The following is a 26247-nucleotide window of genomic DNA, read 5'->3' on the forward strand; positions in this document are numbered from 1 at the left end:
TCTAGACCTCCCTGGGAAATGCCCCTTTTACCTTACTAAGGCAGAGCTGATGTTTCTGTCTGAGTTGACGGTGCCCTGAGATGCCATTTGCCCCCCCTTGCCCCATGCTCTTTGAGTCTTTCCCCTTCCCGTTCAGTTGGAGTCGCCCCCTGGTCCCTTTGCATCCATCTCATTTGTTTGGGTTTTGCGTGCTGGGAGCAGCCAACAGCAAGCACGTGTTATTCGTCTGTTGGGGAGAGAAATGGGTTCCATCCAAATTCGTATTGATACTTCGTACACCACCTAATAAGGCGAGGTAGAGAGAGACAATCTACAACGAGTGGGTGGAAAAAAGGAAGGAAATCCCCATTCCGTCATGATACCCACCTACCTGACTTAGGAATACATCAATACCTAACTACCTCTACAAACCGTTCGCTGTTGGATTGCGCATTGTGCCATCGCCGCGTCCGACCGCGTCCCGGCTTTTTTCTCTATCTTTAACCCCCCTCCGACTATGACCCATCCCAATTAATTATCGGCATCCCGTACATCATCTGGAAAAGAAGAAACAAGACAGAGAGTGGCAGCAGTAGCTAGAGCAGTGGGCACTGAGCACCGACAAGCAAAGCAGCAAAGGAAGGAAGCAAGCAGGCAATTAATCAATGCAGAGCGAGATCGATATTATTCCCACCCCGTCAGGTCAAGATACAGCGTAGCGCCAAACTCAACTCGCGTCCTCACTCTGCCACTCTCCACTACTACACCCTCCCCAAAAACTCAATCTTTTTTAACCCTCCCACTTCTGCGCAGCAGCACTCAAATATCATTCCGGCAACGCCCCTCCACCTTCACTCTCTTCCTTCTTTTCCCCCTCCCCCCTTGTCCCCCGATCCGCCCATCTTCAACCAACAACGGGCAACGGCGACAAAAAGCGACCACAGCGACAACGACGTAACCTTCTATCACAACCTGCCCACTGGGCCAACCCGATACAGTCCGGGGCTCACAGAGCTCTTTTCTTCCTCTCCCTTCATCCTCCGCGACCAAACGACATTTGCCCATCATGGCGTGGTCCAAGTCGACGCGGATCAGCATCATGCTGGCCATCGATGTCGTCTTCTTTCTCGTCGAGTTGATTGTTGGCTTGGTCGTCAAGTCGCTGGCCCTGACTGCCGATGCCTTCCACATGGTGCGTTTGCTCCGATACTACCCTGCCGCGCCGCGTGCGACACATCGCTAATTCAAGTAGCTCAACGACATCATTTCTCTCTGTGTCGGACTCTGGGCCGTCGCCGTCGCAAGAAAGGCTACTACCGACAAGTACTCCTACGGTGTATGTCATCCCCCTCCCACTGATTGAAGACAACGTGGAGCTGACTTGAGTGTGCAGTGGTTGCGAGCCGAGATTCTCGGCGCCTTCTTCAATGCCGTCTTCCTCATCGCTCTCTGCGTCTCTATTATTCTCGAGGCCATTACCCGATTCTTTGACCCTCCCGAAATCGAAAACCCCGTTCTTATTCTCGTTGTTGGTGCATTCGGCCTTGCCTCCAACCTCGTCGGCTTCTTTGTCCTCGGCGGCCATGGCCACTCCCACGGCGGCGGCCACGATCACGATCACGGCGACGGCGAGCACGACCACGGACACGATCACCCCCACTCTGCAGAACATGCTGCCGAGGAAGGCCGCGCCCACGTCTCGCACGCTACGGACAACGATGGTGGCAACGTTGGCGATGTTCTTCCTGAAGCCATCGTCGCTAGAGCCTCCGCCGGTGCCAACCCTGAGACGCCCCGTCGCATTCGCTTCGATGGGGAGTCCGACCCGTCGGGCCGAGCCCAAAGCCGCACATCGGCCACCTCCAAGAGCCAGAACCGAAGAAACAGCTCGCGAAACCACTCGCGTCTCACTAGCATTGAAGACATTAGCATCTATCCTTCGAGCTTCCGCCAGGAAATTATTGACGCCAGCCGTTCTCAGCGTGACGGACAGGAATCGACCACGAGCGAGAGCGAGGTCGAGGAGACCGTCATCGAGGATGGCGAGCCTGATGAGCAGTCGCCTCTGCTCAAGTCTAAGGGCAACGACCACTCCTACATGATCGAGAACTCCCGTGGCCGATCCTCCCACAAGCATTCGAGACGCGAGTCCAGCCTTCACATCGACCACAACCACAACAAGGAGCGCAAGAAGGCCTCTGGCGGCCACGGCCACGACCACGGCGATATGGGAATGAACGCCATGGTTCTTCATGTCATTGGTGATGCTCTTGGTAACGTCGGTGTGATTGTCACCGCTCTTATTATCTGGCTGACCGATTGGCCTGGCCGTTTCTATGCCGATCCCGCTGTCTCTCTGTTCATTACTCTCATTATCCTCAAGTCCGCCATCCCCCTCACGAAGGCGACCTCCAAGGTCCTTCTCCAGGCTACCCCCGACAACATCGACCTTCAAGAGATCCGCGAGGACATTGAGAAGTTGGAAGGTGTCATCAGCTGCCACCACGTTCACGTCTGGCAACTCTCCGATACCAAGATTGTTGCCTCTCTTCACGTCCATGTCAACTTCCCAATCTCCGCCGAGAACGGCGAGAAGTACATGAAGCTTGCAAAGTCGGCCCGCAGATGTCTCCACGGCTTCGGCATTCACGCGGCCACCATCCAACCCGAATTTTGCGGTGATGACGAGCACCACAATGTCACTGAGCCTGAGCGCATTACTCAATACGATGGCACTGCCATTGCTGGCTCGCCAAAGCAGACTTGTCTGTTACAGTGCGTAGACAACTGCGAAGCAGGTGGCTGTTGTACCGAGTCTACAGCTGCTGGAAGTGTGCGCAGCCAGTCTACCCATAGCCATGACGGTCACGACCATGACCACGGCAACGGTCACAGCCACGACGACCATGGACACTCTCATTAATTCGGTTCGCGGCACAGCTCTCTCTAATACCACCTTTTCTCAATAGAGCGCGGCACATCTTGAATAGGGTCCATGGGGGTTTTCATTTTTCTTCATCGCAAGGGCGAGGCTTTTTGCTTTCTTATCCTGCTACTTGGAACTACCAAAAAGACTGGCGTTTATGGGACTGGGGCAAGACAGAGGTAAGGGTGAAAGTACTATCACGCACGTGAACCTAAGAAGGAAGGGGACAGCGACTCCCAATCCTGTTTTGGCAGAAGCAACTTGGTTACGGCTTACATCGGTGGGCCGCCCACGTTGCCTCCCCTTTCCATCCTTCGTTTCCTTTTTCAGTTATTTTCGGAGCGGTTGTGTCTTCCTTTTGTAGAATATCCCATTAGCTCTAATATCATCAAAGACGGCGCGATCCAGTCAGGATGTAGGGCGTGTACAACCAGCGAAGTCAAACAAGAAATACAAATTTCACAGCAAACCTTTTTACCCAGTTTGCATTCATAAAGTACGGGAACTAAACTCGTGTGGATTCGTTGTGAGCGTTTGGTCGATAATGCACCGGTTTTGCCGGGTGGCTTTCTACTTACCCACCTGCTAAAAAACCTTTGCAGGGCTTTCCGCGTCGGGAGACTCTCGGTATCCTCCCTTAGATATCACAGTATGACGGCGACATTCTGACGATATACGACTGTCAGAATTTGGCTCTGATTTATGCTCTGTCGCTAGGATACCTACAATTTCAACTGGCCATCTCGGAACTAGCCCACCACTCGCGGCGCAACCCCCACTATGCCCGTTTTCTGTCATGATTGCAGACGTTGAAACATCCTGCATTGTCGCATGCGTCGTCTTCAGCATGCGGGGGAAGTATGACGAGCGGGAAGAGAATACCATGCCTAGCGGAGCGGTTCATCCGCTCAGAAATTGTCCGCAGTCATACATGCAGTCTCGAGCATAAATACGTCAAGAGGACCGATGGGCAAATGAAGAGGCATACTAGACTGAGGGAGGTATCATTACGACTTTGAGGTTGGCTATTTCCTCCTCCTCGTCCCTCTCTCTTCCCTTCCGAAAGTGTTTCTTGTTTTACTAATACACAAAAAGCACGGCACGCTGGGGACGCTCGTCGCGATCCTTTTCTCGTGCCCCTATTCTTTTTTTAACCCCTCGCTGTGGTTTGCCACGTTTCACTTCCCCTAAAACCTAGTTGTAATGATAATGTATAATCCCGCCTAACCTCCGCTGTCTCAAGCCCTGGAAGAACGCCTAAAATGTAATGTGAATTCACGCAACCCCATTTCGGAAGCATGATAAGATGACTGTGAGGATGGGAGAAAGGAGGTGATTTGTGAGTTGAGGGCATGATAAGAGACGCATTGGCATTTCCTGCCGGCGACTCATATCTCTGGCTTCATCCCATGAGCAAGCGGCTTAAGACCGTTTATTTGGGCAGCGAACTGGAAGGCTTCTTGATGACAAGCTTTACCTTCTTTGGGGCAGGCTGACCTTCAACGGGAGGTGGTGATGCTTGCGGCGGAGGCTTCGGCGGTAGGGATGCCGGAACTGGTGGAGGAGGACTGGCCGCGGACGGTGCGCCAGGGAGAGGTTTGCGAGCCGGCTTCGCATTGATGCTCTCAGATGGGGGAGGGGCTGGTGATCCGGCGGGAGAAGCACGAACACTCAACGGTGTGCCAGGTCTGCGAATCTTTGACGGATCTCTGTAGGGCATCTGGTTTTTGACACCAAGTTTCTTCAGGATCTTCCTGAGGTTGGGATGCCGGAACTTGAACATCCTGCGCTTCTTAACCACAGTGCCGTCAGGTCGGACAGTAAGCTTCGCCTTCTTGAGAGCTGGCGATGCCTCATCAACCCCCGGGATCTTGTCGGGCCGAGGCCGCTTCTGCGATTTGCTGCTGCCGGGCTCGGGTGTTGGTTGAGGAGTAGAACGGCCATTTTGCTGCATGGACGACGACGATGACGCCGAAGACACCACAGATTTGGCGATGCCTGCCTTGACGATACCTGGCTTCACACTCGGCGGCCTTGACCCGGGGAGCTTTGAGAATGACGGCTTTGGGGTAGATGCCTTGGCATTCGAGTGCGCGACAATGGAGTCTGCCTCCCGAGGGATAGGGGACGGTGCGGCGCTTGGAACGGGAGACTGTGCAGCAGAGACCGGCGATGGGCGAGAGGCCGTGGGAGCGGGGCGTGGAAGGGAGACCGTAGGCTTGCTGGGTTTGGCAACACCACTCTTCATATTGACGATGAGTCGTTTGGGTTCGGGCGGCCGAGATGGTACAACTACAGGAGCAGGCGCAGGTGCAGATACCGGTGCTGGTACTGGCGCCGGTGGTTCGGGCTCTTTGATCTTTTGCGGTATGCCCGTCTTGAAGAACGCCTTGAAGTTGATGATGTTCTGCGCGTTTGTTAGCAAAATAAACGACGAAATAGCCAACTCCAAATGGAAAACTGACTCTGCCAGGTTGACGCTGGACAGGACGATTAACTCTCCATCGTTTAGGATACTTCAAAGTAATCGTCCATCGGTCAGCAGCATCCACAATGGTGCCGCAAAGCTCCAGCAGCGTGATCTTCTCGGAACGCCCGATCAGGTTAGAATTGATAGCCTTCCAGAAAGCTCGCTCCAGTGCCGCTTCTTGCTCTGAAAACTGTTCTTCCATCTCTGTCCTCAAAGCCTCGAGTGCGACGTTGATATCCTGCTTTCGAGCAAATTCTTTTCGCCTCTTCTGCGTCTCTGCTTCTGTATTATCCACAATCATGAGCCCGCCATCAGGAACAGCAGGTGCCACCTTGGCCTTCGACTGCTCTCCAAAGGCGAGGCTAGCCAGACCTGTACAGAAGATCTTGACGAGTTTATCCCGCACGAATGGAGACCGATCAGTGCTCATGACGGAAAGAATCAGGCGGAAGATAGGCAGATCCATCAAATAACCCAGATCCACCAGAGCCTCGAAAGCCTTGAGTCGAACCAAGTCGCACGTGTCATCCTGCAAGTACTGGACAAAGGCCACAGCACTTTTGGGAATCACTCCGGCTTTCATGAGTTTGCGTCTGCATTCGAGCGCGGTGGTCGTCCAGATGTTCTGGTAAGAGTTGGCCCATTCGTCCATCCTACGGAAGCGATCAATCTCGACGATAGCCTCCTTAAGGAAACCTCTCTCTTCGGCTGACATGTCCACCTCCATGGCATCGTCTGACTCCCGTCGCTTCTCTGGAATCAAGCTATGGGCGAGAGCCTCCAAAAGCTTGGCAACGTAGAAATGGTCCGAGTATGGGTTATTGGCATTGTTGTTGAACTGAACCTGATTCAGAAGGAACCGTCGTGCGGCTTCGGGACATCTACCGTTGGCATCGCGAATCTTTGCAATGGCCATAGGCAGTGCGCTCTGCACGGTGTACTGCTTCTTGTCGGAAAAGTCGTTTGGCCGAGGCATGGAGGTATCGGCATAGCAAAACATCTCGGTGAAGGCTTTCAGTAGATGGGTCATACCAGCCATTGAGACCTTATCCGCGGCGTGGTGATATAGCATCTCCGCAGCCATTGTCCTAATACCGTGGAAGTATCGCCGGTCGACAAGGGTTCTGGTAAGAAACGTCGAAACCAGTGGATGAGGCGGACTCTTCTTGAGATAAAGCATCGAATCCTGCTGCGCCACGACATCCCTATCTTGCTGGAGCTGGGACACGTACATGTAGCTCTGGAGATTTGTCTTCATCTCGCAAGCCCATTCAAAGTCAGCGTCCATCCGAATCCACTCGTAAGACTCTTGGTCCATGGCCTTTTCGATCTCGGGCTCCCATTCGGAAAAATCCCACTTCCTCATATCTTCGGGGTTGGTCAGAACGTCGCCCAGGCAATATAAGAGTGCGTCTTCGTTATTGTCAGGGTCGGCAGCAGACTGTGCGCTGAGCTTTTCCGTTGCTCTCCTCTTCCTCTTCAATCGCTTGTACTTGGTGTTGTAAGGAATCTCGAACTTAGCGGCCTTAGCAGCATCCTCGCGAATCTCCACTATGTGCTCGTAAGGCGTTCCATCAGCTTCGTGAATTCTGATGGTCATGGGACCTGTAAAAAGACCGGCCTTTTCGTCCGTCTTGACACCATGCGCCTTTTCCTTGATGGCGCGAAGAAATTCTGATTTCTTCAGGAGCTCAGCTTCAGTCAGGGCTTTGTCCTGAACTTGTCTTATAGTCATCTCGACGCAGAGTCGCTTTTTGTTGAAACGTTGAAAAACGTCGAACCTGGGGCAGCCCGAGCCGTAAACCCATTGGTTCCAGAACGCCTCCAGTTTGTTCCTGGCATTCTTTTCGCAAACCCGCTGAAACGACTCCGTGTTGATAATCCATTCGCTCTGTCTGTCTCCGATGTTGGCCTTGTAAAGAATTCGGGAAATGATGCGTGTGAGGTTGGTTTGAGCAGGTGCCTTCATCAACCGCTTGTCGAGAATGAAGAGCACCAAGGGCGCCTTGAGTGCCATGAATTCCATCTCGAAATCTCCAATGTGCAGGAAATGGCCAAGTTCGTGCAGTGATGGTCGCTTGATATCAACTGTCACCAGCTTGTCTGACATTGTCTTCATCCGGAACCTGTAGTCGTTGTTGCCGCATAGTTTCTTCAGGAAAAGATCGGTCATGTAATAGGCGATGCCGATGACGACCCAAAGGTCTCTGCGAGTATTGGGGAAAAGGTTGATCCCACTCCACTGCGAGGCCAGGCTGTACACCAATTGCCTTGTGACGTCTACCTCTAGGTCGATGATGTCCTCGGGGAACAGTAGGCGGGTGCTAACGAAGGAGAGTGATTGGAGGGCTACCGTATCCTCCACCATGTCATCGAGAAAGCACATCTTGTAGTTGTCGAATGGATATCGAGCAAACGTGAGGGTGAAGAAGTCAGCAGCCGCGGCGAGCGCTGCACACGTGTTCTGGACCTCTGCAGCTCTTCCCGGGAGGCAGTAGCCGTGAATCTTGAGCGCGCTAGCTCCGAGTTTCTCGTCGTTCTCTTCCGTGCGAAAATCTGAGAATAAGTCGACGTGCTCGAACGGACCGACCGCGAAGCCGATTTTCTGCACGGCAACTCGCTTCTCCATCTCGAAAGTCATAATCTTCTTCTGCTCGTCTTCAGGGTCGACGATCTCGTCTGACAAAATGCCAGAGCAAACGACTGTCATCTCTAGAAGCTTGTCTTCCTCGGTAAGGGCGAAGTCTCTGTCAGCCTTGGACTGGTTTGCCCCGCGATCGCGGTTGCCATTGGCATTACCATTCCTGTGTTGGGTAGCCAGTGGTTGCCAAAGTGCATCGCCCAGCGTCCTCGGACATTTGACGGCCATCGTCCACGTCGGAAGCGTGCCGGGATCGTCGATGCAGGGGAAGATACAAGAGGCAGTGCCTGGCTCGATGGAATGTCGAGTATAGGCATGCGGATATCGAAGATCTCCAGCATCAACGCCAACAAACTGAACGCCATCCCGCACGAGCTTGGTCTTGAAAGGTATCGTGACACGGTACTCCCTTGAACTAGTCAGTTCGCTCTCGGGGAGCTCCGCAGAATTTGGCGTCACGCTCGAAACGCGAATTTTGAGCGTCGGCCGTTTGGCAATTCCCGCTCCAGGTACCGGTTCCTCCTTAGCAGCTCCCTTGGTCTTCTTAAGATCCCTCAAACTGACTCGCAAGGCACCATCAGCGGGCGTACAGCCTACCAGCTCTCTATTCTCGGCAGGCACGTCGCTCCTTCGGGTGTGCATAAGGGGTCGCATCCGGATCTTCCTAAGGTCGTGATGCGAGGCGTTCCAGTCATAGTATTTCGGATAATCCAGTAACTTATACGGATCCGTGTACGTCGCTGACACCTTTTTAGGTGGCCCCAGGGGGTTCTGGTCCTTGAGGGCGGTGACCGTAATATTCTTAACGTCGATCTCGGACTGTCGCGCATCGATGGCGAACTCGTCAAGCTGGGCATTTCCGACCATGCCAAACGTGATGTGGGATTTTCCTTCGATTCGCTTCGCCCGAAAGTTGATCTCGAGCTCGACATCTTGTTTCAGGACGAAATACGGATAGGGTGGCTCGTCTTTCATAGGAGGGAGATCGTCTTCGGAATCGCTGCCGATGACCTCGTCAACGGCGGGGGCGGCCGCAGTGGCCTCGATGGCGCTCATGGTGGGCTCAGTTTACGCTCGAGAGTATGACGTCGCAGTTTGGCATCAAGCAAAAAGCTCGAGTCGCTCGGTTGAACGCCCAGTCGTTTGTTTGATGAATTTGAGGTCCGGCGGATACGATCCAAAGAAGGTGCGCCGGCGCGAGATTCTCAGGTGCAGGATTGAACGAGGGCCACGATCATCCTGTCGCTGCGGTCGGCGTCGCAAAGGTAGGAAATCGGTCGTTAGAGGTCGTCGGAGGAAATTAAATGGAATAGGCGAAGGGCCGGCGGCAGCTGAGAATATTAACAATGCCGTTCTCCAACGGTACGACGGTACGACCAGCTGAGAGGTAAGAGGTTGAGAGAGGTTCTGCTGCGACCAAACACAAAATCTGAGGTCGGCAGCAGCTGGTGCAGTTCAGGCCTTCCAAGGTCAGCGCGTCCCACGGTTCGCCGCGACTGAGATGGAGCTGCCGGAGCCACCTTGGCTCCTGCGCCTGAGGTGCCTGCCCGTTGGGCGGGTCACGACTCCCGTCTACCTCGAGCTCGGTTATGTAAGCAGACCACTCCCCGAGGTGCCGCTCCACCTGTTGCTTGAGCCACCAAGCTCCTTCCCGAATCCGACCAGGTCCTTGAAAACAGAGCCGCCATATCATCGCCATTTCTTCCCTCTTTCTGGAAGGAACCCACAACTTATTGCGCGACTCATAAGCGCCTACTTCCTGAGGCTAACTACCTTAAGTAGCTGATGGAGGCATCTCACAATGACAAAGGGAGGGTGATATTGTTCATTTCGGCATCGACAATATGGGACAATTCGAACGCTTATTCTCGAGCCATGCTAACCCAACAGTCTACATATGATAATGTTACAACTAGACATCGCGCTACCCCGATGCAAGACAAGAAGCAGCCACGGCACACCAGGTATCGCACAGTCACAGCCCAACCCTGCAGCCGACTACCTCTCGTCAGGTTCGGCCACGGCGATCACGACGTCTTTTCCTCGCATGTACCCTCAGTGTCTCCTCATCACGCAACTCTTCAGGGAGATCGAAGTCGATCTCGGGTATCTCTGGTAACGGATGTCCCCATGCCACCACCTTACGGCCCGCACGCCTGTGCCGGTGCAAAGCGCTCTCACGCTCGTATCTCTTCTTGAAGAAGGATTTGAATTCCCTTGGGGGTTCAGGCTTTGGAGGGGGCCGTGGCTGTGGTGTCGCACGTGGACGTTTCTTGCTATTCTTCGATCCTCTTGACCTTTCTGTGGCCTCTTCACGAATCTGTTTGGTCACAGAATCATTATCATCATCAGAACCTGGGGGGTCACCGTCGCTGATATCGCCAGTCTCGTCATCCCCTTCGACATCGTCCTCACTGCTTTCGGAGTCTGCGGATGAATCCTCGTCCCCGCTTGATGACTCTTCTGCTTCAGCTTTCTCGGCGAGAGCGCGGTCCTTCTCCGCCTTGCGGCGCTTCTCTTCTAAGCTCCACTGGCGGAACTTGTCGAGGATGGCTTGGCAGCCCTTGACAAAGTGCTGCCGTGCTGGCTCGAATTGCTTTTTTCGCGTCTCTGTTATACCACTAACACCCATGACTCGGAGCCAGTCGTGACCCTGGAGACCGTCTAGGAGGCGCGCAATCTGGTCTTTCTCATGCTGAGCTCGTCCCCGTTCGGTATTGCGAATGGACTTTTCCAGCCTTTCCGCTCTCTTGTGGGAAGATATAAAGGATGCATCAGGAAGAGGATCTTCTACAGGTTCTCGCTTTTGCGAGATGCCCAAGAAATCAAAGTCTATCCGCTGGGCATCGACAAGCTCGTCAAATAGAGCATCGCCGTATCCACGCACAGGAACATTGTGCCCAGCAGTCGAGTTTGCTAAGCCATCAAGTCCTGCACTGGGGTCTGGCGTCGCGCCTAGATTTCGGTGCCACAGGACTGGATGAGGGCGTGTGGGGTACGAGTCAAAAATGACTATCGGGGTATCGAAGGTGAAAAGCTCTGAAGGGGAAATCGTCAGTAAGTGTACAAGGATGTGTTTGCTCGGTCTCTGAGAGCAGAAGACAGCTTCTAGGGAACTGGGGGCGTACGCTGTTCTTTAGGTTCATTGCCGATAACCTCGTCATACTCGGGGAAATACGCAGACAGCTCGCTCTTGAAGCGAGTGGCTTCTTGAGAGCGCAGTTTGCGGCCCCCCTCCTTTGTGTGGGTATCGACCTCGCGGGGCTGCAGGCGATCCAGCTCGTGTTTAATCCCATTAATGACCTTTTCCTGATGCTTGGTCAACTGGGCAGCATTTTTGTTCGCAGCAGCAGCGGCTGGATTCGGAGGATGCACCGTCGCGACGTGTTGCGGTGCGGGTTTCGGCGTGGGTTTTGCTAGGGGTGCGACCACCTGAGGCTTCGTGGCCGCGGTCGTGGTCGTGGTCGGATGCGGAGTCGGGGTGACGTTTGCCGTGGGCGTCGCGTTGGCGACAGCAGGCTTGCTCGATAACAAAGCAGGGCGAATGAGGATTTCGATGCTCGTTCGTGGTCGCTTGGGTTTCTGGTGTTCAAAATCGACGATATGATCGGTCTGGTCGAGCTGTCGCTTGGTGCGACCGGACAGCGTGTGCTGGTAGCTGGAGATGTTTTGGGGGGTGGCAGCGGCGCGCGTCACAGTGTTCGTGTTGGCAGCGGCGAAGGCCTGGACGGGATGGTGAAGGGGATGGGGGTGAAGCTGCTGCTGGACGAGGCCTTCAGTATTGGTCCTCCGGGTGGAGCGCGTAACGGAGGCCATTGGCGACGATTGAATAGCCATTCATTGTTCTCTGGTTGATTCTTCGCGATGGCGATTGATGGTGACGATTGATGAATTTTTTTTCCTCCCGCTTGGTCTCCCTCGGTCGCAGAGTCACGGTCGGGTGTCGTCGTCGTCGATTGCGATGCGGGAAGGGCAGGCAGGCAGCGAGTGGTCTTCTGGCCCAGATTTGGGGGGTGTGGCACGGGTGGTTTGCTCCAAAGGTGCTTTCCTCGGGCTGTCTGGTCGCCTCCTTCTGCACTGTCTTTTACTGGGCGTACCTATCTCACGCTGGCAAGTGCCTGCCCAGTGTTTGCGTCCACCACGGGAATGCCTGCCTCTGCTGAATGCAGCGGGCAACCGCTGAGGCCGCTGTGGGTGGGTTCCCTATCGGCGGTTCCGAAGGAGGGGGAGAAGGGAGTCTTTGGTCGAGGTACATCTCATTTCTGCTGAACCTTGGGCGAAACCTATGTACCGTCACTTGCCCTCCCTCCCGCTTTTAGAGGTGACAGAAATCCTGACATCAGCAAGCTCCTTGACTCTTTTCCCACTTTCCTGCCAGAAGTCACCCCTGATTCCCCTTGCCATACTCCGTAAGCAGATGTCAGTGCATTGGGTTGAACGAAAACCAATAATTAGAAAGCCAGGTGCCACTAGTCTATCTGCCAGAACATCGGCAGCAGCATGTTGTTCAGTGTACGGATACACATTGCTCCTTGTGGTTTAAGCAAACGCGTCGCAATTACATCATAGTGCAGAGTCACGTTCTTTGCCGTTCGTAAACAGAAAATACATTAAAACGATTTCTGGCACCGATACAATTTGTAGCAGCCCATATTGCTATTCCGCAAAAAGAAGATTACGAACCTACAACTGCGGTAGACACTCCGGTCCCCTGTTGTCAAAATATAGGAAATGTTGTAGAGTAAACAGACGGCAAATATAGGACGTGAAAGGGGTTTAAACCTAACATAGGATTTATCCATTCATCAATAGCTTCGGTTGAGTCTCTTTGCCTGTTTACTCACCATGAGGTGTCTGCATGCATTCCAGCGAGTAGACTTGTCAGGGAAGACTGTCGTCTAAACGAACCAGTTGACAGAAAGGCTTCATCTCGCGAAGGTCGTGTAATACGTCAATATCAGTGCTACATGTGAACACATTCTCGTCTGAAACGTCGACAGGTGGGAATATATGGCCTCGCCAACACCATTCTCTGAAGCCTTTTGCAAAACTCGGCAAGATACTAAGAAGATGACATTGTGCCACAAAGGTAAGTGTCCCGTCCGCCATACTGACCAAAACTATGTAATCATTCGACCATGGCGCAGCAAACGATCGTGATATAACAGCGCCGTGTACTGGCCAATCAGGACTATCGCTCCTCTTACCATAGCCCATCTTCTTGTTGTGAGCCAGTTTGCGGTAGAATAATAGCGTTCCTCTGCTGGTGAAAAGGGGCAAAGTTGCAAACTACTCAACATTCTCTTGATCCCATTCTTTACACACGTTCCATAACATGAATGCATGAGAGACGTCCCCAGGATCTTGTTCAGCTCCTACAAATAGCGCTCATTCTTTGGTCCTGTTGTCGCACGTACCGTTGGGCCGGCCTTGTACATCATCATGTTCTGATATCATGCTTTTGTGCCACAAATGTTCACAAAAGTTAGACAACACCGAGTATCTCAGCTAACTGATGTAGGGAGATGCAAGACCCGGATGGCCAAATCGATCAGCTAAGTGATCTGGGAGCAACCTTATTTGCTATTTCAAGCAAGAGCCCAAGAAATTTCCTTCTGTTCACTGAGTGAATTCCGCTTCGTACAACTCCCTGCCGCAAACAGCTCTCTCTGGGCCCTTGACAGCAACAAAACTTGTCCGTCGGCTCCCTCTTGTCAATTTCAACATCCCAGCACTCAACAACCCAGCCTCACTTTGAGCAACCTAGCTAGAAAATGAAGCTTCGTTCGAAAATCACATACTCGTTTGAATATGTCAACAATCACCTTCGCTGGGCAATCTTGCCTACAGAGATTCGACTGATGATCCTCGAGCAAGTTGAAATCGGATATAAAGGACACGATTTGTCGGACTGGGCAAGCGTCTCAAGGGAATGGCAAGCCTTCTTCGAAGCGCGGATTTTCCAACGCCTGAGGCTTCGGTATCCTGGTTCCGACATCGATAATCTAAGCTCTTTTGTTCACGGTTATCGAAGAGATCTAGTCAAGGAGATATCACTCCACGTCAGCCTTGACGAATACGATAACGTGAACAAGTTCGACGAACCAGAGACCCGAGACACGATCAGAACGAACAACAAGCTCTTCAGTCAAGCGCTAAGAAAGTTATTCATCTCTCTTTCAACATGGTCTACGCCGAAATGTGGCGTCAAATTAAGGTTGAGCGCCAGCTCTCCGAGTGATTCAGGCCACCCCTGGGACCATCGCGCCGAGGCGAGTCAACATGATCGCAGACGTATATACTCCTCAAAGTCGAAACAGCGTCTCCTCGGCAACTTATTGAACACCAGTTCCGGCACTCTCAAGCTTGCTCAGGTCCCCATCGTCAGAAAGCTTTTCGTAAACCAATATTGCTACAGAAGTATGTCGGAGGCATTGCTTGCGAAAGTTCTTGGTAGTCTTTGCCGTCTCAGGACTGTCAGCTACGAGCCATGGCACGCGATAGCTCAATACGAATAATTCCCCCGCGATGAGGCAATGATCATGCTACTCGACCGTGCGGCCAAAATTTCCACCATAAGTTCAGTACATGTTTGGGAAGCGCAGTCTAAACTCAATGGAAGCCCTCGTTTTCTTCGGATGCGCAATGACGACCTTGTATCTTCAGCGGTCAACGCAAGCTATCGGCTCCGGTTTCTTACTCTATGTCACGCTGTTGATGCTACAGACTTCTTCCGGCATTCGTCAAGGGATATACCGGAGAATACCACTGAGCTATCAGATAGTCTTCGAGCCTGGCCAGCCCTTACAAATTTAGCCCTAACGACATGTATTGGAGACCTAGTAACCAGCCCGTCGGCTCTAGATCGTCTGCTTCTTCAGGCAAGCAGGGCTGCTCTGCGCATGCCCTTACTCACGAAAATGGAAATTTGGGCCCCAGGCGCCCGTGAGGGATTTATTCTGAGATACCACATTTGGAGAGGCTCGCCATTTCTTACCGTTATAGCGACATGGCAGCTCAAGTTGAGTAAGGAGGCTTTGAGATCATGGGAACAAGTGGCAGCTAGCTGTACAGAACGCGGACTGACCTGCAATGTGAGGCTGGTGAAAACGGAAACTACAATGTCCAACTCACCATATGCGCTTTGTCACGTGTTGGCATTATTTCCGCAACTGAGAGAATGGAAACTACTTTCAAGGTTGTAGACATAGATGTACAAGAGTTTCACCGGTTTGATGATACATTAATTGAGGCATGTATTTTGAGTTCTCGTGTTCTGGAAAATCGCGTTCAACGCAGTCTATCGTGAATTGACTGACCATTGAGATGTCTTGGGAAGCATAGGAAAGTGATAACAACAGGAATGTAAAGAATGAGTGCACGGGATCACTTGAGATCTATAATTAGGCATTGGAGAGTATCGCGGTATTTGCAAGCTGGTACTGGCATTCAACGGCCGAACAGAGCGAGCATACTGCGGAATTGCGACCATACCCAGTGACTTGTTGTGGTCTCTCTGCTGGCTTTTCTCGAGCTTGTTCGATCTTGCTTCAAAGAAATCTCAGGGGTAAAAAATGGCATTAACGCCTTCCGCACACCTGCATCTCAAGGTCAGCAGGACTAACACCTGCCTTCGTCGTGCCAGATAGTGAGGGTAATTTGCAGCTACGACAGAACTTCCTGAGCAATGTGATAATGAGCTTTCGGGGGAAGCCGCCCATTCCGGGTTGTTGCTCGCTTGAAGTAGTCATGAAGACATTCACCTCCTTCATGCCCTAGACTATTAAATGCATCCTAAGTGCCGGAAAGATGTCCGCATCGACACATTGTTGCGGTGAAAGCGAATGCCTACTAGACTTCAACAGTGAAAAGCAGCCGGCAGGCTGTAGTGAAGGTAAGGTCGTAACCATCGCGACCTATTGCCGTCTCACTCACTCTAGCAGTCCCGTGATCACTCTAAAGCAATAATGACAAAGAAGAATTGACATCTATTAACGGGCCTCATCGTTCGTCGTAAGCTGTGGCGGACGTATTCGCAGTTTCATACGGCACTACTACAAAAGCGCGAACGCTATGAGAGCCGTTGTTGATTTACACCGATTTGCACTCGAAAGATTGCACTTATCGAGAGCATGTCTCTCGAGCCAATCTCCCAAACGTCTCGCATTAGCATGATCCGTGATCCGCCCTGCAGGTCCACACAATCGATCGAACCGAAAAAGGCAAGTCCTTGTAACAAAGAACAAGTCTTTTAGAGCTGCATGTAGTGTGATTCAATGTACCTAAGCAGGCAGGGCTGTGGCCAATAGAGTACTCTTTGTTTCTTGGACCTAGCTTCCTTGACCAAGTCGTCTTAGTTAACTTTTAATCGTGAGACTACAATTTCTGTCAAGGTCATACCAGTGATAATCCGCCCACGACATCTACCTGACCACAAGATACGGCTGTGAGTCGTCTCAGACATGCACATCTTAGAGTTACACATCACAGGGAGGTTTCGAATGTTCAGAATCACTTTTAGACATGACCCGTTGAAGAGCCAACCAATACGTAATGATGAAATCGAGATTGAAGTTGAAGTTGAAGTTGAAATTGATATTATGCAACGGACTGCTTAAGTCCTCGTACTAGAAAAGTGCCTATAACTCAATCGAGCCAAGCCGATTTCCATGGCTTTGCTCACCCAAAAAGCGCCAGTAATAAGTGCATGCCATGTTGAAAGTGGATCAGCCTCCAGCAACGCCGACATCCATGCAAAAAAAGCGCGACTTTCCATCAAAGCCGCATTCAGGCTTGCTGTAATTCATTTACTCGAAATCCGTCATTTCACTCCATCTCAACATCGACCCTAACCCTCGCCTCTCACCTCTGGCATCTTTGCTCATTGTCGTAGTGAAAACCTTTGACCAGCTAAACGACCCGCAAAGTTGAGCTGCTGAAAGAACCCTGGCTTAATCCTTCTTCATGCCGTTCATCAGACCATTGGTCAGAGGCGGTGCCTTGGCGGCAGCAATAGCTTGCTTGTTCGCGAGCTGCTTCTCCTTCGGAATAGTCAGAGCGTTGATGCCGAGGAAGTTGCAAATACTCGTGATGACCAGGTATGCCCAGCGGAAGTAGACGACGGCCGAGAAGACGAAGTAGCCGTACAGATAGTACAGCTCAGTCTGGGCACTGATGCCCGGAAGGCCCAGACGTGGAAGGTTGGCAAGCGCAGCACCACCAACAAGGGGCACAAGCATGACGGTCCAGTAAGGGAAAGGCTGCTTCGTGAGGTGAGCGAGAATCATCTTCGTAGTCAAGCGGCCGAATACGAAGGCCATGGTGACGCAGAAGAGAACAAGATGGTTATCGCTACGAATGGCCGAGTACGGCGAGTAGACCCAGGCGCCAATAGCAAGGGTGTACACTGTCATGGGCGTCCACTCGAGGAAGACAGGGGCTACGGGCTCACCGCGCGAGCGGCGGGCCTGAATAACGTGGAGAACGCAGAAGGGGATGTGGGTTGCGAAGAGCGAGAAGACGATCATGGCAATCCAGATGTCCCGAATCGAGTAGTCTCCCAGCAGGTAGTGGAAGCCATAGAGATGCTGTTCGGCCTTGTCGCCAAGGATGTTGATGATGGGCTCGGTCCAGATGCCAGGGCCGTAGATTCCAGAGACAACCATGACGCTGCAGGCGATCAGAATACCTTCGGTTGGACCGTTGATCCTGCCCAGGTAGAGAGTGTGGGTGTGGTATGTCTCCCAAGTCGAGAAGAACATGGGCAGGCACGGGACAAGGGCCGTAAAAACTCCAGACTTGGAAGTGCCGAGGCCCATGGCAGCAGTCTCGAGAAGACTGGCCAGAGTGCAGTTTAGGGAGTCAATCCCGTGGTCGAAGAGCTCGCCGAGTCCGCTCGAGGTTCCGGTGCGTCGCGCCTGCTTGCCATCGAGGTTGTCCATCGTCTGGTACATGAAGAGACCGAAAGCGAAGCTGTAGTATAGCCATGAAGGGCCCTGTCGACACGTACATTAGCCGAATTGTCCAGACCTGCGCACGCCTGGCTTTGGCGGGGAACACGAGCTTGGCTTACCGGTCCAACCAAGTCAGGCATAAAAATGACCAAGAGGCCAATGTTTCCGAGGATCATGAAGAAGCCCAGCAGAGTGACCATGTTTGGTGCCAGCCATAGCGGCAGAAGCTCAACGGCAGCATTCCACTATGAGGCTTGGTTAGCGATATGTTGGAGAAATGCTGAAGTCGAGGCTGCTCGGACGGCGCGGGGCAGCGGCGGGTAGGAGGGGAAAAGATGGTCGGAGAGGCTACGCACGTAGGGTCGGAGGATGTAGTTGGAGATGGGCGACTTGTCGACGGCCGAGTATTTGTAGGACTTGAGGTGGATGAGGGCATCGTCCGAGATGCATTCGGCGGCAGCCGTTCCTGTAGGATGAATTGTTAGCTGTCGTCCACGTTTGAGGTTCCACCATAGCTCCCAGACAAGCTCTCTCGCCTTCAATTGTATGCGCGCACTTTGAAGGTGACGCCGAGGCCATCCAGGTACCCTGGCGCATGGCGAGGTCTGTCTTTGGGGGAAGAGGGTTTGTGCTTACTGTCTGAAGTTGCGGCGCCCATGGCTGTGAAGAATTGCGTCAGAGACACAAAATCGATGTAGAATCTCAGACTGCGGCGGGGGAAGGAGATGGAGGGGGAAGGTTGAGGAAGAGTGCCAGAGGCAGGAGAGTGGGATGTAACAACGGCCGTGGGGAAAGGAGGGGATGGAGGAGGTATTAAGCAGAGGGCCAAAGGTAAAAGGACGGGAGGCACAAGAGGATTGCTCGGCTTCCACCGCAAGTTGATGTGCAGTGCAGACTTGGGACCGAAGGTGCGTAAGTAGGCAAGGTAAGTAAGGAAGTACCTTATTGAGTTCGCATCATAAGGCAGGCCGTGCCGTTGGCTCCCGTCTAGGTGTCTGTCTGTCTGTCTCTCTCTTTTTTCTAATTCTTTTTTTTTATTAGGGGTGAAAAAATGGCCGGGGTCAGGCAGATGAAGTGGATTTGCGGTTGCGACCAGCAGCAAATGGCACGCACCGCAGGCACAAGCTTCTCTTTCGGGAACAAATCAGACGCACCTCAACTTTGTCCAGAGGCCTGGGGCGGCCGGGGCGAGGGGCGGAAGAAGGGAGGCTCAGTTTGCCGTAGGTACGCGGCCGTCGACGTGCGTCAATCCAGCGGCTCCAGCCCACCGCCGCAGCAAGAAGAAGCACGTCGGCGGATACGTACCCCAAGTCCCAGTCCCAGTCCCAAGTACTCCGTACCTACCAAGGTTGAAGTCCACCGGGAAAGGAAGCTCGTGATTTCCCTCCTCATTCTCGTACCTCAAGACGCATTCAACTTCACCTCTAACATCATCATTCATCACCGCTTTCAATGCCAACTACATCACTTTGACACTTACATCATCAAATCCACAACCACATTATTAACAGAAACCATAGCACACCCAATTGCGAGACATCCACGTCCTCTCGCAATATTTCCCCTGCAGGAAATCACATGGGTCCATCTGATCCTCGACACGCACAAATCGGAGGTCTGACGGACTGCGAACGACCGAACCACTGCGGCCGATTTACGCTCATACGGCCCCGCACATCTCGGCGTTCAACAAAAATCTCAAAAGGGACCCTATTAAAACACACCAGCTCCCAAACGCCCCAAGCTCCTCACCCGTTTCTTCGCTCCTCAAGGCCCCGAGACAGAAACATCCAATCAACGCCGGCTCACGCAGGGATTCTCCTCGCGTTTACCGCCTTTTTACCGCGCCTTCCTTGCACACCATTGGATCGATATCATTGATTTCACCATCCGGGGGCTCCTCCGACGGCCCTAAATCCGCCTCCAAATCTCGAACCGATGCAGACTTGACTGTTCCACCGCTGGACTTTGGAACCCAAGGACTCGATGCTACCCACTCTACCTACCTTAGTCTCTACATCATACGCGCATTGACCGGCAATTAGCATGTGAGAGCCAACCTTCGTTCCGTCTGGACTCTGGATTCTGGAGCTGCCCCAGCAAGTGTTACGGTGCACATCGGCGAGGTAGCACCGGGCCCTGCTCACTAACACACCGAGCCCGCCTGCCTGCCTCCACATAAGTCTTTCCCGCCAGGACATGAGCTTGCACCGGCCGATGTTCACTGAGTTTGGTGCCAGATCGTCTGGTTGTCGGCCCCCAAAGAATCTCACTGGGCAGTTGGTTTGCTACGTAGTTGTGCAAAAGCCTGGTCGACACTCCTGCACGATGACATGCGAGCAACCCTGCCTCGTCTTCCCCTCGACCAGCCTTAGGCACACCGTAGCTCAGCCCCAGATCGAAGCCGTCGAGATCGGGGCCGGCCTGGCTCGCGCTGACCTTACCGAATGCTGGTCCCCGTGACCCCCGCTCCGATATGTATGGCGGCATCAGACTTGCATGTGGCACAGGCCGGCTGGAGTCCTGGACGGCGCCTTACTGGTCACCTATTTGACTTGTCTGGCTTGTCGATAATCCCACCTGCCCGCTCATAGGTCTTCGGAACGTGTGTGTTGAAGTTTGTCTGGCTCTCATTGGTGCCCGCGATGCAGTTACGCCAGCATATTCCGACGTTGCCTTCATGACGGCTCTCGCACATCGCAGTTCTCCATCCCGAGCCTCTTGCTAGCGATGGTAGTCTATGCAGGCTAATCTGATGTTACTTGCAATCTAGGACAATCTACATCACGGGAACGATCCTTAGACGGGATGAACGGGACGGATGGTCTCGTGCTCAGCCATCAGATAAGACCGGATGTATCCATCGGCGGTTCACCGATACACCGGAGACGCCAGGCAACACTAGCTAGTAAGGATGTTGGGATGACAGTCAAGATATCAAGACGCACGAGGGGGCCTGCTTTCAGGTTCATGAAGCTCAACTGCGCTTCTTATTCCATTCTTTTTTCTTTCAATCTTTCTTCTGCTACTGCTCTGCCCCCCGCGAAAGATGACGCACAACGTTCAAGATAGATTTGCCCAACCTCTAGATCATCCCCGCTCCATTGCTTGTGTGTGTTCTGTCCGAAAGTATTAAAAAGACATTATTTGTTTGGTTGATCCAGAGGCCCATGATTCAAAACACCTCGCCCATAAACGCCGAGCATGTGATAAAAACTTTGTGCAAGAGGGTATTCAAAAGAGCGGACGTGACAGAACACACGGCAATAAACGACGTTTCTTCCTCCACCATTCTTCCTGCTTCCATCTCTTTTCTCTTCTTTGTTTTCTTTCATCCCCCACCGCAGTTCGGTAGCGTGCTGACTTAGAGCAGGAGAGCAGCGCCGCCGATCAAGCTACCGACGAGGACAGCCAGGCCAGCGCTGCGACCCATTTCCAGAGCCGCGGCGCCGCTGCCGGACGACGAGCCGGAGGAAGAGGAGCCGGAGTCGCCGAGGCCGGTGTAGATGGCGCCGCTCGTCTCGGAGGCCGTCGCAGAGGCGGTGGCCGTGCCGGCGGTGGAGGTCGAGTTCTGGCGGGTAGGGTTCTGGGCGCCGCAGGGGTTGTTCTGGCGGCAGTTTGACGCGCACTGGTTGGCGCCGAGGCCGCAGGCCTTGACGCACTGGTTGCCGAACTCCTGGCAGACGTGGTAGGGGAGGGTGAGGGAGTACTCGGTCATGTTGGGCTGGTTCTTGTCGCCGCAGATGCAGCCGTAGGTGAGGGTTTCCTGTGTGATGGGAAAAGATGTCTGTCAGCTTGGCTCCTCCACGTTTTTGCTGCTGACAGCGTTGGCTACTTACAGGGTCGCAGTCGTTCACCAGGGTCGTCCGGGGCTCGACCTGCTGGCAGATGATGGGGCATGTGTTCTTCTCGTCGGCGCACCAAGCCTCTGCAGGTTTCCTGTTAGCATACTGGCCAAATCACCAACCACCGGGTAAGTGTTCCCGGAGGGGACAGAGGAGGAACAAATTCGTACTTCTTGTGGCCAGAGGAACGGATGAGGGCTCGACGTAGTAATCAGCCTGGGCCGTGGCGACAAAGGCCGCGGCAACGGCGAAGACGGTGCTCTTGAACGAAGGCATTGTGATTTGTGGGGATGTGTATATGCTGAACCGGTGTCGAAAAGGATTCCTTTTGGGTATATGTACGGGCAAGTTGTTGTTGTTGTCGTTGAAGGGGAGAAAGATTCTCAAGAAAAGTTGACAAGATTCAAATATTAATATCGACTGTAGTGCGTTTCCTGGTCAGCAACCCGCCTTGTGTATGTTTATAGACATCATCTTTTCGTCCCTATGCGGTCCTTTTGCTGCATTCCTAAAGTCTCCCCAAGCCAGGCCAAGGTCTGGAGGGGGTGATATGTCCAACGCCTATTCGGGCCAACAACACATGGCTTTTTGGCCCAATTTAGGGTGATTAGGGCGGGCAGGCGGGCCAAGGAGGCCAGAGCTATGAACGAGGCGTTGAGGAATGGGCGGTTTTGACTTACGCACTAATAATAAAATGGAGCCCTTTCGTTGCTGACGAAAGTGGACTGGTCTGGCCGAGAAGGTACTAGTAGCGATAGTGAGGCTGGAAAATCGGTTTGTTTTGTGCCGTGTATAATGTTGGCAACTGGCGATGCTGGAGCGACTGAGATGTGAAGAGTCTGGGGGGGAGAGGATGAAGAGGTTCGGGTGAAATATATGTGCAGACACGTTCTTCAACTGTGTAACGACAGACCGAGACAAGACGATATACACACACGCGGAGGGATTCAGGAGGGAGGTGAAGGGTGGAAAAGGGAGAGGAGAGAGGAGAAGAGAAGCGGAATGGGAATCGTCAGAGAAGTTGACGGTTCATATTCAAAAAAGCCCCGGGGCACAGAGCCGTGGGGAGGAAGGTGAGAAGCAGCAGACAAGCCGGACGCACGACTTTTGCCAAGCGGGCACTAAGGTTGACTAGCACATATTCGAGGTGGTAGTCTGCTCGTTCGGACCAGGGCCTTGTCGGGAAGCTTCTATTCGCAAATCCACATTGAAGTATCCGTGGTATTCCGTACGGCACAAAATAAAGGAGGCCCGGGGTCCCAGGTACAACACCATGGGACCTCTCTTGCGATAATCCACAGGCAGGCATTTGCATGGGAGTCTATAGAGAGGAGCCGATTGACTGTCGAAGAGGACCGAGGAGAAAAACAGGCAGAATTGGGTTTAGCACGTTCTCCACGCCAGCCACCCGGCGTATTTCCTGCTGGTGATGGTGTGGTGCTCCGTACTCCGTACGTATGTACAGATACCGTTTCTCGAGAAAAGATCCCAGGGTCGAGAAAAGGAGCTAAGAATTGGCCAGGGTTTGTTTGGGGTCTGTTCATCGGCATCCCATCACCCCCCACCCCCCTGATGCCCAATCACAGGATGAACCCGTCCCCTGCTCTTGGGGATCGGATGGAGAATCATTGACTTTTTTACTTTCTCTCACCTCTCAATGTCTTTTCCCACCATGCACCTGTAATGCATCTGTACACTATGGTACGAGGCGTTCGACGTCGAGGGCAGCGCGCCTCTCCACAGGCCACCATCTCCAGAACGAAGAGTCGCCACTTTTGTCTGACCGAAAATCACAGGTTGCTGATGGGCGGATATTGATAACGTGAGGGGAACCCAGCCTGAGCTGTGGCCCGCAACCTGTCTGGCATGCCTGTCTCTTGCCGCCCTTTGCCATTGACCCGCTTGAATGGTAGGGAGGCATGGTTGTTTGTGGTTGTGTCTCTGGAGCCCTAGGGTGCCTCTTCCTCAAAATTAGGCAAGTCAGAGAAGCCCTCTATCTGCACTCCGTAGACTCTTGATATTGGGCAAAACAGGATTGGCAGGCCATGGCAAGGTCGGGTTGGTGTGTGAATGCTTCTTCGAGGGTGACTCTCGTAGCGGCTCTCTCTCCCGTGGTCTGTCTTGGTCTTGTGTTTCTATTCGGTGGATATTGAGGCTTAGCAGAGGAAGGGTTCAGTGGGAGCATGCCGCTCTCTGCAGGGATCCATGGATTCATTCCATGGCCTGGGGCAATTGGCTTTTTGCGTCGCCGGCGCTGCAACTCTGCAGTCTGCACTTTGTCTGCAGCACCGATGGCACTAAAACGATTGTTAGCGTCTCCTTACTTGTGCCGCTAACGAGATCGGGTGTCCATTGTTGCCCGGAGATGAATCTCCTCTCCACAAACTGCAACTTTGCACCGCGCGAGCCCACTGAAAACCCATACAGACTTCAAACTCCAGAGCCCTTCTCTCGTCGTTGCCGCAAGAAACGAGCGATCTGATTATTCCATCCGATACTCTGTATTCTCTGTGCCTCTGTACCCGCAGCATATCCTCAAATGCCGGTCTTAAGAGTCAGCAGACATGGCAGAGAATAGTCAAGGTGTCAAGAGGCAGGCCTTTGCAGCATTGCCGAGGTTGCGGTGACGGCTTCTATCGACTTTTGGCTCGTTAATTTGCAGCCCCGGACCCGTTTGAGATTGGAAGGCCCGGCCTGTCCGTCCTTCGCCATTCGCCATATCTTTGCTGATCCCACGGCAATCCTCCTCTGAGGCTTGCCCGGCTCAATTCCAGCCCCGACCTCTGCTGGCCTTGTGGAAGCTGCCCATGCTTAGGTAGACATTTCATCCAGTCAGCGGCGTCAGCTAGACATTCCTGTGTTCGTTCGTATCCCCACGATATGACAGACACACTGACGACGACGACAAACCCGTGTCTATTCTGCCTGTCGGCTATTCCTTCGAAGCTGTGGCGCCAATTCGTAGATACGGACACACGGAGTAATCGAGAATCGAGACTCGAGACCGTATCCCTCCGTATTCGAGAACGAACCAGTCGAATTCCCACTTGAGTGCGACTTTGCAGGTCGGATGACCAGACCCATTGTTGATTACGAGGTTGCAAAACACTGGAACTGTCTCGACGCTCTCCATAAAATGCGGCGTGAAAGTTATGGAGCCAAGACCACCTTGTTGTGCAGTAAACTTCGCCGCCAAACAGAGCCAGCCCCTCTTAATCCTCCCCTTGGCTCCCTGTTAGCACAACTTTAGGAGGCCACCATCTGCAACATGCACTTTCTGCGTAGCGAGACAAGACTCAGGAGTAAAAAAGTGTTGCCTATCGGCCTGACGGGAAGCGTCTGGGTGAGTCTGTGGGTTTCTCCCAACCGCCAGCATTCTTTTTCTTTCTTTCGTGCGGGTCTTGACACCGCTTGCTGAGTTCCATGATGTGTAGGGAGTATCCGTAAGAAGCACAGCTATCGCTGTTCCCGGCGTCCCACTGGCTGATCGCCACTCGTATTCTGCAGTCTTGTCCCCAACCAAGGCCGCTGTGCAGGACAACCGATGCAGCTAGTATGTATGATTGTGCCGTCTAGAGCAGCTCGGTGGACGTCGACTGTTTGAAAGTTCATCTTTGTCCACGAAACAGTGAGATCGGGAGGGCTGGCAATGACTCGCTGACTCCAGAGGTTCAACTTGCATATTGAGGTGGTTGGCTCCGCCCGGATCTTGTCTGTTGCCTCCGAGACCCCTTCCTCCGGGGCGACGATCCCAAGCCCCCCAACGTCTCCGCATCGATGCCTCCCTCTGTTATTTGTAGACAGGTCGTAGAAGAGCGCTGACACCACACCGTTGACGGCAAAATTTGCCCTTCGAAGTTTGAGTTGCCATTGGGCTGCCCATGATAGATGTCAAGAATGGCAAAATGACCGCCACAACTGAACCTGTCAACTTGGCAGGGCTTTGGCGGTTACGAGCCTTTGCGGATGTTACTTGTACGTCGAGTTGGGTTTTCAAAACCAGAGGTCTTGGGTCTGACCGTGATGTCGTTATAATGCACTTTGCAAGTACCGAGAAGCCTACCAGCTGCCAACAGGGACGTACTGGGGTAGACGACGTAGAATCGAAATGGAAGCCGAAGACTTAACCCCCTGCTCGACAAGATGCGCTAGTCGAGAAGGTGTCGTGGGTGTCAACCCTCCAACTCCACCGCGGCTTGGTTTCTGCTGCCACCTGCTTCGTATCCGCACCGATGTGTTGGGATTCGGGAGTGTGCTGCGCGTAACCGTAGTGTACGTATTGATAGCGCGGGAAGGGCCTATTATTGTCGCACCAGACAGGATCATGACCAATGTCTTCTGTGCCCGATACTGTGTACACGTAGATCTCGTCCTAAGCGCCGCAGCCGGTCTTCTTTCTGGCGTGGTAGCTTATAAGATATCAACATGACCTT

At 53.0% G+C, this 26247-nt stretch overlaps 9 protein-coding genes across 9 annotated transcripts; 2 read left to right on the plus strand and 7 right to left on the minus strand.

Annotated features, from left to right (window-relative positions):
- Positions 1-1045: 1045 nt before the first annotated feature.
- CTAM01_01557 (cation diffusion facilitator) lies at positions 1046-2902 on the plus strand (the record flags this gene model as incomplete). The annotated part of the gene is made up of 3 exons (XM_060517599.1): positions 1046-1171; positions 1232-1315; positions 1373-2902. The coding sequence occupies 3 exons, from the start codon at positions 1046-1048 to the stop codon at positions 2900-2902; spliced, it is 1740 nt and encodes a 579-aa protein (XP_060388060.1).
- A 588-nt stretch (positions 2903-3490) lies between these two features.
- On the minus strand, positions 3491-3754 carry CTAM01_01558 (uncharacterized protein; the record flags this gene model as incomplete). The annotated part of the gene is made up of 1 exon (XM_060517600.1): positions 3491-3754. One exon carries the CDS (start codon positions 3752-3754, stop codon positions 3491-3493), a length of 264 nt encoding a protein of 87 aa, XP_060388061.1.
- Positions 3755-4337: 583 nt separating this feature from the next.
- On the minus strand, positions 4338-9072 carry CTAM01_01559 (uncharacterized protein; the record flags this gene model as incomplete). Its single annotated transcript, XM_060517601.1, has 2 exons — positions 4338-5312; positions 5371-9072. 2 exons carry the CDS (start codon positions 9070-9072, stop codon positions 4338-4340), a joined length of 4677 nt encoding a protein of 1558 aa, XP_060388062.1.
- Positions 9073-10024: 952 nt separating this feature from the next.
- CTAM01_01560 (uncharacterized protein) lies at positions 10025-11853 on the minus strand (the record flags this gene model as incomplete). The annotated part of the gene is made up of 2 exons (XM_060517602.1): positions 10025-11055; positions 11145-11853. 2 exons carry the CDS (start codon positions 11851-11853, stop codon positions 10025-10027), a joined length of 1740 nt encoding a protein of 579 aa, XP_060388063.1.
- Positions 11854-13790: 1937 nt separating this feature from the next.
- Positions 13791-14534, plus strand: CTAM01_01561 (uncharacterized protein; the record flags this gene model as incomplete). The annotated part of the gene is made up of 1 exon (XM_060517603.1): positions 13791-14534. The coding sequence occupies one exon, from the start codon at positions 13791-13793 to the stop codon at positions 14532-14534; it is 744 nt and encodes a 247-aa protein (XP_060388064.1).
- Positions 14535-16967: 2433 nt separating this feature from the next.
- CTAM01_01562 (CDP-alcohol phosphatidyltransferase) lies at positions 16968-18627 on the minus strand (the record flags this gene model as incomplete). The annotated part of the gene is made up of 4 exons (XM_060517604.1): positions 16968-18011; positions 18089-18214; positions 18326-18435; positions 18606-18627. The coding sequence occupies 4 exons, from the start codon at positions 18625-18627 to the stop codon at positions 16968-16970; spliced, it is 1302 nt and encodes a 433-aa protein (XP_060388065.1).
- A 2706-nt stretch (positions 18628-21333) lies between these two features.
- On the minus strand, positions 21334-22090 carry CTAM01_01563 (uncharacterized protein; the record flags this gene model as incomplete). Its single annotated transcript, XM_060517605.1, has 3 exons — positions 21334-21735; positions 21809-21897; positions 21985-22090. 3 exons carry the CDS (start codon positions 22088-22090, stop codon positions 21334-21336), a joined length of 597 nt encoding a protein of 198 aa, XP_060388066.1.
- A 914-nt stretch (positions 22091-23004) lies between these two features.
- On the minus strand, positions 23005-23358 carry CTAM01_01564 (uncharacterized protein; the record flags this gene model as incomplete). Its single annotated transcript, XM_060517606.1, has 1 exon — positions 23005-23358. One exon carries the CDS (start codon positions 23356-23358, stop codon positions 23005-23007), a length of 354 nt encoding a protein of 117 aa, XP_060388067.1.
- A 2006-nt stretch (positions 23359-25364) lies between these two features.
- Positions 25365-25589, minus strand: CTAM01_01565 (uncharacterized protein; the record flags this gene model as incomplete). The annotated part of the gene is made up of 1 exon (XM_060517607.1): positions 25365-25589. The coding sequence occupies one exon, from the start codon at positions 25587-25589 to the stop codon at positions 25365-25367; it is 225 nt and encodes a 74-aa protein (XP_060388068.1).
- Positions 25590-26247: the final 658 nt, after the last annotated feature.

This window comes from Colletotrichum tamarilloi (genome assembly GCF_030869305.1).
Source record: "Colletotrichum tamarilloi strain Tom-12 chromosome Unknown Scaffold_3.1, whole genome shotgun sequence".
NCBI classification, from domain to species: Eukaryota; Fungi; Ascomycota; class Sordariomycetes; order Glomerellales; family Glomerellaceae; genus Colletotrichum; species Colletotrichum tamarilloi.